The following is a 12,286-nucleotide window of genomic DNA, read 5'->3' on the forward strand; positions in this document are numbered from 1 at the left end:
ATTTCCTGTATCATCTTCCTTATTAACCAAAGGTCCTTATTCCAAAGAAGATTGCACTGCCACAAAGTTTCTGCTGTTTCTTGAGAAATGAGTTACATTGTTCAACAAACCAGATAACCTCTCTGGTAATTTATATAATGTAGAGTTGAGCCAGAAAAAATGTCTCTGTGTATATTTGGGAGGAAGATACTGGAGAATGCATTTCAGGAGTTACATAAAAACAAGTGTATTTGTAGTTGCAATTCAAATGGGAATTGGAATTGTGACGTTTTCAGATTGCTTAAGAGCTGTGATGGCACAGTGGGTTAGAATGCAGCATGGCAGTCAAATTCTACTGACTGCCAACTCCCTGCAATTCGGATCTTACCACCAGCAGTTCAGCAGTTTGATTCTGACTGGCTGACGGTTGTCTCAGTCCTTCCATCCCAGTAAAATGAGGACCCAGATTGTTGGGGGCAATATGCTGACTCTGTAAATCACTTAGAGGGGGCTGTAAAGCACAGAAGCAGTGTATAAGGTAAGTGCTATTGCTTTTTCTAATAATGCAGAAGCCAGACAGTCATTCATGATCTTTTTAGCATTCTTTATGTTTGTAAAGACATGTATATTTGTAAAGAGTGAAATTGGCAGTTTCCTTCATAGCACACTAACATTTAATTTTTAAGTAGAAGATTCTAAAAGTATTAAATCAGGCAATGCAGATGTTTGATGGAAGGTGACTGTAATCACATTCATGCTTTTGCAGTGGTAGGTTTCCAAATTTTTTACTACTGGTTTGCTCGTGCTCGCAAACATGTGCGACACTTCTGCGCATGCGCAGAAGTGTCTGAGCAGGTGGGCGGAGCTTCCCACTGCTGCTACTACTGGTTTGCCCGATCCGGGCCAAACTGGGAGCAGCCCACCTCTGTGCTGTTGGATACTGGATACTAGTTATACTGAGATCATGGATACAGGGCCTCAGTATAACTAGAAGATCAGAATTGTTTCTAGCCTTTCTTCCATTGCTATCCTCTGGTAACCGTCCTTAACAGAATCAACAAATTGGCTAGCATGTAAGAAATTAGCCCATCTAGAATGCTCTTTCCTTTGCCTGTCCATAGGTGTTCAATCCTCTCTACCTATATGGAGAGAATACTCATATATGGAAAGAGTGTTATTTATCTATATGGAGAGAGTATTAGCCAGATTAGCTGCCCACTTTTAACATGGCAAATAGAAAATAAGGTTAGAAAGTTGGATAAGTAACTTAAAGCAGTTCAGAAAAACCGACAAAATAGAAAATGTTGCTTCAGTGTACTTTTACCTAAGGAAGAGGATATTTGTATTAGCAAAGATATTCCTTATTCCAAAGAAATAGGAAAAATTCTGAAAGAAAAATCAGCCTTGCAATGCATACTGCAGTACAGATAGTCCCCAACTTAAAACAGTTCTTTTAGTGACATTGAGAAAAGTTGCTTAGGGTCATTTTCACACTTGCAGCATCCCCAGGATCATGTCATCAAAATGCAGATGCTTGTCAGCTGACTCATATTTATGACAAGTTGCAGTGTCCCAGGCTCCTTTTACAACCTTCTGACAATCAAAATTAATGGGGAAGCCAGATTCACTTAGCAACTATGTTAGTAACTGAACAACTGCAGTGATTCACTTAACAACAGTGGCAAGAAAGATTGTAAAATGAGGCAAAACTCATTTAACAAATGTCTTGCTTAGCAACAGAAATGTTGGGTACAGTTGTGTTATAAGTCGAGGACTACCTGTACTCTGAGACATTCCACATTGTCTTCTGGGATACTTATTTCATATTACAGTACTCTTTCCCAAGAAATCAGCAAGATCATTCCTATCACACAAACTTGGTTCTTATTTGGCTACCATTGAAGTCCATACCTCATACCTGTACTTGAGAGACCGCCTGCTGCCAATTACCTCCCAAAGACCCGTTAGATCACACAGGGTCGGCCTCCTCCGGGTTCTGTCCACCAGCCAATGCCACCTGGCTACTACCTGGGGGAGGGCCTTCTCTGTGGCAGCTCCGGCTCTGGAACGAACTCCCCGCGGAGATTCGGACCCTCACCTCTCTCCAGGCCTTCCGGAAAGCCGTCAAAACCTGGCTGTGCCGGCAGGCCTGGGGGTGATGAGTTCCCCTCCCCTCTCGACTTGTATGGTTGCATGATTCTTGTTTATTTTAATCACGTGTATTGTGTTTTATGTTCTCCTTTTCCCCCTTTGAGTTGTTTGCCGCCCTGAATCCCTCCCGGAGAAGGGCGGCATACAAATAAACTAAATCTTAACCTTAATCTTAATCTCATAGCACCTTTAAAAGCTTTAGTTCTCTTGGGGCAGTATTTTCATGTATTTCTTCTAATTCACAAGGAACCCTTTCCCTCATCTTAATTCATGGGTAGCTATTTTTGTCTTGAATACATCTTTAGCTTCTGTCATTCTGCAGATCCTGAAATTCTTCTAAGCCAGTTGATGGAACTATTCTATACAGTAACATTTGGAGAGTGAATTCAATATAATTTGAACTCAATATAAGCCCTCTCTGCGGTCATGTGAGCCGTCACCCAACTCGGCTCTACCGCGCATGCATGTGTGCCTCGCTGGTCAACTGATTTTTGGGTCTCTGCCGTGCCTGTGAGAGGCATATACAGGGAGGCAGGTGGTCATGCGTGCATGCATGAGGGCAGAGGGAGCAATAGGGGGTGCGGTGCCCCCCCGCATGCCTCGTTTTTTGTTTCAGGAGGCTTCAGGAGGCCTGCTATGCCCAAAATGGGCTGGGGGGTGCACAGGGGCAGCACAGGGTGTCGTGCGCATACACAAGGGAGCGGGGCACATTGCATTGTGGGTGTGGGCACACGCAATTTCGGCACATGAGGACAAAAGAGTTAGTCATCACTGATTTAGGACATACTTTATATGTACTCCAGTATCTGGATTTCATCTTTGTAATATAAGCAGACTAGAAAATTTTCGGCCATTTGTTTGCTTTATCTCATCTGCTCCCATGAGCCTCTGTTGTTTTAAAAACTGACAATTATGCAAAATTGACAGTAACATATAATCTCTGATGAGTAAGATTTACTTTCAATTTATTTCCTTGATAAAGGGGCAACTGAAATTGAAGAATTGTCTCTGCTTTTTATTTTAAACTATTTTTAATTTGTATGCAAGTCTGCAATTTGCACCGGGAAATGGAAAAACAAAACAAAACATTACGACCAAATGTTATGAATTAAGAACTCCCCTGGTTCTTTTAAAAATGCCAGGGCTGTGGGCTAAACTGGGAAGTGGAAAAAAAATCACAGAAGAAAACAGGGCAAACCACTAATTTATCACTGCCAGGAAAGCTACGTGTTTGAGTTCATTAAAATCTCAGGAGTTAAGCATCACTTATTTTACCTTTATGTACAGACAGTGCTTTCTGAAATGAAAGGATCATTTTTAAATTGTTGGAAGAAAAAAAGAGAATCAAAGACCATGGTGGTAAAAAGCTCGTACGTTTTGAGAATAGAACATTCCATTTCCTCATTGGACCATGCCACACCTCTTCCACACCATGCTGTTGTGGGCATGGTTCAGACTTAAAAGGATTAATTTTTGGAAGCCATCGAGGTGCCTTTAAAATGGTATCCAAAGGAGGCTCAGCATGGTCTGGAAGGGGAATGAAACATTCCAGAGCTCTATGGAAAAATTCTTTTCTTGAACTTGTGGTTTTAACATATCCCTGCAGAAGATTGTAAATATTCCTTCCTCATGCCAGTGGTATTGATTTACCAATCTCAGAGTTTCCAGAGGCATAGAACTGGGCATAAGGAGGATGGCCAAATGCTGGAAGCAGCAAGAAAAAGAATCCTTAGCCAGAAGGCAATCATGAATATAGAAAGCATTGTCTTTTGCAGAGATAGTTGCAGAAAGAGCCCTTCCAACTTCTTCTGGAGGAATTGGAGGTAAATCAATTGGCTTAGAAGGGAATTCCTTAGCTGAAGGTTTTGGCTGTAGTCCATTTCACTAAAGTTATTAGGGAAATATTGGCATTAGTAATCTAAAGACTAGAGAAACAAAATCTAAATAAGCACATATGTATCTGACAGATACATAAGGGACATAATTGCTCAGTGGCTAAGACACTCAGCTTGTCAATCAGAAAGGTCGGCGGTTTGAATTCCTAATGCTGCGTAATGGTGTGAACTCCCATTACTTGTCCCAGCTTCTGCCAATCTAGCAGTTTGAAAGCATGTAAAATGCAAGTAGAAAAATGGTGGGAAGGTAACAGCGTTCTGTGCGCCTTTAGTGTTTAGTCATGCCAGCCACATGACCACGGAGACATCTTCGGACAGCACTGGCTCTTTGGCTTTGAAACGGAGATGAGCACCGCCTCCTAGAGTCGGGAACGACTAGCACATATGTGTGAGGAGAACCTTTACCGTTATCTGACAGAACAGAATGGAGGAAACTAGCAAATAATCATTTAGTAAGATTTGAAAGATAACTTTTTTACATTAGCAAGAGGGAACAGTGGATTGGAGCAGGATCTTCAGTCTTATTCTGCTTCTAGTAAAGATAATGTTTGCCTACATTACAACAGAGATAAGATCACAAGATAACATAAAGCACTGAACACGTGAAGCTCTATATAAAATCTGTATAAATGCTAAATATTTTTATCAGATTATAGTAATATTCTCTACAATGGAATATCCATTATTGTGTTATGGTATGGTATGCTGGTTTGACAGCCACAGACAGAAAGGCATTACAGAGAGTGATGAGCACAGCACAAAAAATTATGGGCTGTCCCCTGACACCACTGGACAAAATCGCCAAGAGTCACTGCCTCAACAGAGTGAGGATAATCTTCAGGGATGATTCACACCCTGGTCAGCATTTCTTTACTCTCCTACCATTGGGCAGGAGATATAGAAGCATAGCCAGCTGAATGAATAGGCTGAAAATAGCTTTTATCCGTGGGCTGTCAGACTTCTGAATGCAACATAACATCACAAGTAGGTTTAATATAATAGACTTACAGGGCCAGCACAATATGCAACATGTTCATACTGATGTAATATAATGTTACGTACATATAGGTATATGGGAATGTGTGTTAGTTATTACTTATTTGGGTTTAGGGATTCTGTTTCTTTCATTTATTGAGTTATTGAGATGTATTTTTTTGTTTCGGGGGGGGGGGATGCACCAAGGGAGGCTCATTCAATTTCATTGTACACATGTTGTGCATTGACAATAAAGGTTTGATTTGATTAGTATTCAATGTGTGGCTCTTTCTGCTGATTCATCTCTCTGGATGAACTTCAGGAACTGGTTTTTGTCCCTTTTTCCCACACCTGATCGTTGTGTCTTCCTCCAGGATCTCAGTTTGCCCAATGGTACTCCTGCAGATACTTCTAGTCCCGCCTCTTCCTCCTCGCTTCTCAATAGACTACAACTGGATGATGACTTGGATGGGGAAATGAGGGACCTCTTTGTCACCGTTGATGATCCCAAAAAGCATATCTGTACGATGGAGACTTACATCACTTACCGAGTCACAACTAAGGTATCACAAGTTAAGTTGCTCTTTTCAGAAATATTGCTTTTATTGAAAACAACTCTTATTTCAGTTTCCTTGAAATGCAAAGTAGCATTGGGATTCACGTGCATTCTCAAAGTTTGTTTCCTCTTGTCCTAAGAATATTTATCAAATTGTCAAGTCAGAGTTGATTGCATTCTTCATGTAGAAGAATGTAAAAGAATGTGCATATTGGAAGCATGCAAGAGCCTCTTGCAGTACATTTTGTTTCCTTTACTTGGTTAAGATCTAAAATATTTTTCATTTCTAATTGGTGTTAGTTGCATGTTTTGAACTTTAATAATGGAAAGGTTTCTACAGCCCACCCAATTTCAAATAAGACAGAAAATCTTGACCCTTTCTCACTATGGCTATATGAAAAGTAAAACAAAACACTATCCTGGAAAAAGACACATTTGTATCATATCCAAGTAAACAGCATCAGTATGTTTGTGTAGTCCCCAGGAGTTGAGCTTAACTCAAAAAAGACATTTGTGAATTGTGAATCTATGGAAGAGACAACAATTTGATTTTGGATTTGTTATAGAAAGAAAGACCTTTTTCTTCTGTCTTTTGTGCCTATAATAATAGGACCATAAAACAGTATTTCAGAACCTTGTATCTTTGTAAGTTGCCTAAGAAGGGAAAATTCATAATTTGTTTAATTTACTTCTGTTGCTTGAGTGACTCAGCTTGTGAAATGCTGCATGGTTTGCAAATGGAATTAAACAAGAATTTTGCAGCATTCAGAGAGAATGTGTTTTATTTAAGAAATGTGAAACATTAGTTTTCATACATTAGACTTTCTTGTTCTTACCACTTTCAATGTTTATTCTTTCATTCCAGACCACTCGAGCTGAGTTTGACTTGCCAGAGTATTCAATGCGCCGAAGATACCAGGATTTTGATTGGCTTAGGAATAAACTGGAGGAATCTCAGCCAACTCATCTCATTCCTGTAAGTACTAAGACAGAGCCACTAGCACACTATTCCTTTTTAAACAGTGTCCATCTCCCATTAGGGGTCTAGGACAGAGGGCTGTGGCCCACTGGCCAGGGCGAATGCTTGGGGGCATGTCAGCCAAAGAGAAAAGCTAGAGGTGAATCCCCAGAAGGAGAACCCTGGTGGAGAAGCAGGTGCAGCCAAGACGAGGAGCCGAAAAGACCCATTCCACCCATTATAGGTCCACAATGGCTTGAGTGGTTGGAATGCTGGACAGGAGTTTAGCAAGCCCACGTTTGAGACCCAAGAGCTGCCGTGAAGTGAGGTTGAGCTCTCGTCCTTTATTGCAGCTCCTGCCGGGGACATGAAAGGAGCCCCCAACTGGGCGTCCCCCCATACAACGGTGATGTCACTGGCTAATCCTTTCAGGAATCGCCTCGGTGCTTCTGACACAAGTGCAAAACAAACAAACAAAAATCCTTCCCATTATTTGTCCAGGGAGTCTCTGAGAATTGGACACAATTTGAATGGAGGGGAAAATGGATTCAGGATATATCAAGATGTTAATTCTGCGCTGAACAATTTTCTGTTGAACTGTTACCTTGAGATTATGATTCAAAGTTTTAATTTTATAAAATTTGATTTATAGTTTCCTAATATTGATTTAGATTTAAATTGAGAGTCTCATTGGATTTCATGAAGCTGCATATTTTTATGAGTAAATAACAAAAGTTTCTTGGACTGGAAACCATCTTTGCTTGTTGTTGATGTACTATTCCATTTTACATGCTCACTTTCAAATCATGTTATCTAATAGCACTCCCTTTTTTATAAAGTGGGTTACTGGATAAATATGTCTATTAAATTAACTTTAACTGCTGGGATCTTTGAGATTTTTAACCTGCACTTTAATTCATCTTCTACTTCATGCCTTTGCCACTACTAAGTGAGATTTAAAATGCATGTTTGGAGAGTGGCAACATTGTTGTCCCCATAAATATAAATATTAATATTCAGAAATGGAAGGTAATTTGCAGTTAATGTGATCTTATGATGTTAACACTGCAGTCTTAACTATATTTTACTGTTAACTTGGAGATTGCAATGATAAGCTGGCAACTAAAACAGGCTGCGATGACTGAGTCGCAGCTTCTCTTACAGCTCTGCAGGGAACAAAGTGTACTTAAAACAACCCAGATGTCTTTGAGATAAAGCAGAAGGACAAGGCAGGTTGGGGCGGGGGAGGTAGTATTGCATGGTTAACTGGCCTGAGATTCTAAAGTCAGAAAAATCCAAAGAAAATACAAAGCCTTTAACTCTTACTGGGTGGGAACCAAGGAAAAAACTCATTCTGCTACAGAACAGGTGTAACCTGAACATCAAGGAGATATGTCAGGTTCCAAGATAGATTTTAATTCTCCCACAGTTATCTAGATATTAATGCAAAAAGTACTGTACACACACACACACACACACACACACAGACATACATACATATGAATCTTGCTTCCTGTAACTTTCTTCCTCCCTTCCTCAGCCTCTTCCAGAAAAATTTGTAGTTAAAGGTGTGGTTGACCGTTTTTCAGAAGAATTTGTTGAGACAAGGAGAAAGGCCTTGGATAAATTCTTAAAAAGGATTGCGGATCATCCAGTACTTTCTTTCAATGAACATTTTCATGTATTCCTTACAGCCAAAGTAAGTGCATTGAATCCACACAGATTTTCTGCTTTTCAAAGCTTGTAATTAGAGGTGCAAGCCCTTAGACTAAGAACATTTCTTGCAGCAGCATAATATAGTCTCTTAATTCATTAGCCAACTCTTTGTTAAATGCTAGCTTTAGATTCTGGTAGGTGTTGAGTATTGTCTTTTAGTGTACAGCTTGTAGTATTTAGAACAATAAAATAAACCCAGCTGAATTTTTTCAGTAGCCAAGAACATCCTTTTTTTCTTCAACAGTTACTTCACTTTGATGTCTTCATTGCTTTAAAATAGTCACTAAGATATTGCTAAGGATTTCCTACTTTTTAAAAGCACTCATATAGTCCACAATTTAACTATAACAAATTCAGTGGTATGAATGTGACTGTTTCTTGCTCAGACAGTTGTATGAGAGTGAATAGTTTCAGCAAAGCTGTAATGTATTAATAATTCTATTGATACCAGGATCTTAATGCTTACAAAAAACAAGGAATTGCTTTGCTTACCAAGATGGGAGAATCGGTAAAATATGTCACAGGAAGCTATAAATTAAGAAGTCGACCGTTGGAGTTTGCTGCCCTGGGTGAATATCTAGATACATTTTCTCTGAAGCTAGGAACTATTGATAGAATAGCACAGCGGATAATCAAAGAGGAAGTGGGTAAGTAGGACTTATAGCTTCCCTTGTAACTCCCATTTTGTTATTTTTGTTTTCAAGAAACAAATTGTGAAAGATGCATGCATTCCTCGTCTCTTGGATGTAGATTGTATGCTGCAGAAGTAGCTCTGCAAAAAGATTTTGGAAATGCTTGGGCATGTTTTAAAATCACTAAATTCTTATATAATCTCTTCTCCTTATTTTGCTTCTTACAATACTGTTCTTCATAGTTTTCCAAGGGTAAATAGTTTCTTATTTGCCTCGTGCCTTGCCAAATCTGAATATTTTGACTCAAAATTGGATTCGAATTTTTTTTTTAAAAAAAGGGGCTCATAATCTTGAAACACAGAATTTTCTGTCCCTAATTTTTTATCTGCTGCAGAATATTTAGTGGAACTACGAGAATATGGTCCCGTTTATTCAACCTGGAGTGCACTAGAGACAGAGGTGTCTGAACCTCTTGAAGGAGTATCAGCCTGCATTGGAAACTGTTGCACAGCCCTTGAGGAATTGAGCGAAGACATGACTGAAGACTTCCTGCCTGTTTTACGAGAATATATCCTGTATTCAGATTCCATGAAGGTAATGTAGAGTTTGTTGCAGAAAAATCTAATCCAGAAAGCACACACAGATAACTGATTCAGTTGGATTCATTAACTTCTTTATATACATAATAACAGATGAATAAATGTGCAGTACCAATAGTAGATTTTTCAATGTGGTGGAAGTTACAAGCAGGAGAGAACAGTTTCATCTCAGAGTTCAGAGCAGACAGAGTAGTTTCAGATTAGATTCTCAGCACAGACTCAGATCTGTTTAAGCCCCCTTTGGCTGACTTAGTTGCTATGCTTATTCATTGGCTGACCTTGTTACCATGTCTCTCCCAGTCATGAATATTCTAACAGAATTACAACACAGATGTCTGTACATGCCTTGAGTAGCTTTCCAAATCCTTTCTTTAAAGGAAAAGTAGCTCTGACCCATCCTTTTACACGTTAATTAAAAAAACTTCCACTTTAGCATTCCTGAAACTATTCTGTGTGTTTCTGCCCCCAGAACACGAATTGACTGAACAATGAATGCAAACTTTTATGGCTGGCATAGATGGAAAACTGGCTTTGGATTAATAATAATAATTCCATCATCAGAGCTATTTTCAGAAATATGTTTTTTTCTAGAGCAAATTTCCTTTTCTCTGTTACTTAATGTGATTTGCTCTCAGTTTAGTGGTATGTATAGTTACATAGAGTTATTTGAAACCTTGGGCCTGGAATGTAATTTATGGTTTTATTCTTCAAATCCTGGAGTGGTACCAGTTGAAGGGTAGGCAGAGGTTGATGGTTTGTCAACAAACTGCAGATGAGGACAGAGGATTGTTACCCACTACTTCCCTACAAAGGTCTAGCATATCTATTCTATGTGGTATCTCTTAATTTTGGCTTACAGTAATTCACATATGGCATAGGAATTTTTTTTCTCTTAAAATCCCTGTCTTCAATATATATATATACATGTGGGTTGTTGCCATCAGAATAGAGAGTTAAAATGTTGCCTGCAGGATTTTGCTGCATATCCATACTATATTTAGATTTCATGGCTAACCACAATACAGGCACTCTGTAAGCCTGTTTTCCTTGACCTAAAATTTATTTTAATGTTATTTACATGTACCAAGAGGCTGGAGTCTACATAACACATGAAGATCTGCTGTTTAAATGTAATCCAATTGTGTGTTTCTGGTGTATAACTTAACGATATGTAGGTTGTGGGAATTACAAGAGGGCCAGGTTGTGTGGTCTCCATGCTGACTGCTGTTGCATTTTTTAAAAAAGCAGAGCAATAAGAACTCTTGGGATGAGACAGAACAACTGGGCAGTTAGTACAAACAGTCCCCAATGGAATGTTTGGACATTAGGTAAGGAGTTAGTTTTTAAATGTTAATATTGTTCGTGCTAGAGTAGTTTAAAATATATTTGAAATACTCTCAATGGGCAAATGCTCTCAGTTAACCTTGCTCTGTCTTGAGAAATTGCACTGCTTTGTATGGTGTTTGAGAGATCTGCAATTTTCCAGTCTTAATTTTAAAAGGAAGGATGCGGTGGCTCAGTGGTTAAGATGCTGAGCTTGTCGATCAGAAAGGTTGGCAGTTTGGTGGTTCGAATCCCTGGCGCCACATAATGGAGTGAGCTCCCATTACTTGTCCCAGCTTCTGCCAACCTAGCAGTTTGAAAGCAAGTAAAAAATGCAAGTAGGAAAATAGGGACCACCTTGGTGGGAAGGTAAACAGCGTTCTGTGTGCCTTTGGCGTTTAGTCATGCTGGCCACATGACCACGGAGACATCTTCGGACAGTGCTGGCTCTTCAGCTTTGTAACGGAGATGAGCACCACTCCCTAGAGTTGGGAACGACAAGCACATATGTGCAAGGGAAACCTTTACCTTCAATTTTAAAAGAAAAAAACTTGACATGTCTTTTATCAATAAAACACAGAATAATACAGGGTGTGCAATTAATTTTTCCTAACTGGGAGTTTGTGCAGGGTCAAACCAATAGGCTGGGTTTAATTTAATCATGTTAAGGGAAGAGGGAGGAGGGAGCTTTGCCTTTGCTAAATATATATATTTAGTGTCATAACCCCTGGTATGCCCCAATTATGGGATTACGAACCTGTGCTGTATTGCATCTTAGGCAGATGTCTTAACCATTGAGCCACAGGTCCTCCTCCTTATCAGCTGAAGGGTATGGCTAGCTGATGAGAGCTAAATAGCTTGAAATAATACTAGTCTCCCTTTATTTATTTATCAGCACAAATACAACAAATGTAACAAAGGCAACAGTAAAAATATGGGTTTCTGTCGTGATGGACTCTTGTGATGAGCCGATAGACAGATAATGGAAGCAGTTAGCTTCCTCCCATAATTGGGGCATACCAGGGTTGTGACACTAAATATACACCTACCTCCCTGGCTTCAGCTGATAAGGAGGAGGACCTATGGCTCAATGGTTAAGATGCAATACAGCACAGGTTCGAATCCCAGTAAGGGTATGTCTAGCTGATGAGAGCTAAATGGCTTGAAATAGATCTATACTAGTCTCCCTTTATTTATTTATCAGCACAAATACAATATATATATATATATATATATGTATGTATGTATGTATGTATGTATGTATGTATGTATGTATGTACACACACACATACATACATATATATATACATACATACATACACACATACATATACATATATACATAGATATATATACATACACATACATATACATAGATATATACATACACATACATATATACATAGATATATACATACATACATGCACACACATACCACACACAGTCATTCAAACTTAAAAGGAATAGCTTTTGTATTGTACCAGGTTTCCCTGAAAATAAG

At 39.1% G+C, this 12,286-nt stretch overlaps 1 protein-coding gene across 2 annotated transcripts in view; it reads left to right on the forward strand.

Annotated features, from left to right (window-relative positions):
• The window catches only part of SNX30 (sorting nexin family member 30), a 43,098-nt gene that overhangs the window by 12,062 nt on the left and 18,750 nt on the right, over positions 1-12,286 (forward strand). For both annotated transcript variants that reach the window (XM_032213109.1, XM_032213108.1), the window contains exons 2-6: positions 5,375-5,563; positions 6,422-6,532; positions 8,055-8,213; positions 8,682-8,877; positions 9,257-9,456. In XM_032213109.1, the coding sequence (XP_032069000.1) occupies positions 5,375-5,563; positions 6,422-6,532; positions 8,055-8,213; positions 8,682-8,877; positions 9,257-9,456 (855 nt within the window). The remainder of the gene's footprint in view (positions 1-5,374; positions 5,564-6,421; positions 6,533-8,054; positions 8,214-8,681; positions 8,878-9,256; positions 9,457-12,286) is intronic.

This window comes from Thamnophis elegans, chromosome 3 (assembly GCF_009769535.1).
Source record: "Thamnophis elegans isolate rThaEle1 chromosome 3, rThaEle1.pri, whole genome shotgun sequence".
Classification (NCBI taxonomy): domain Eukaryota; kingdom Metazoa; phylum Chordata; class Lepidosauria; order Squamata; family Colubridae; genus Thamnophis; species Thamnophis elegans.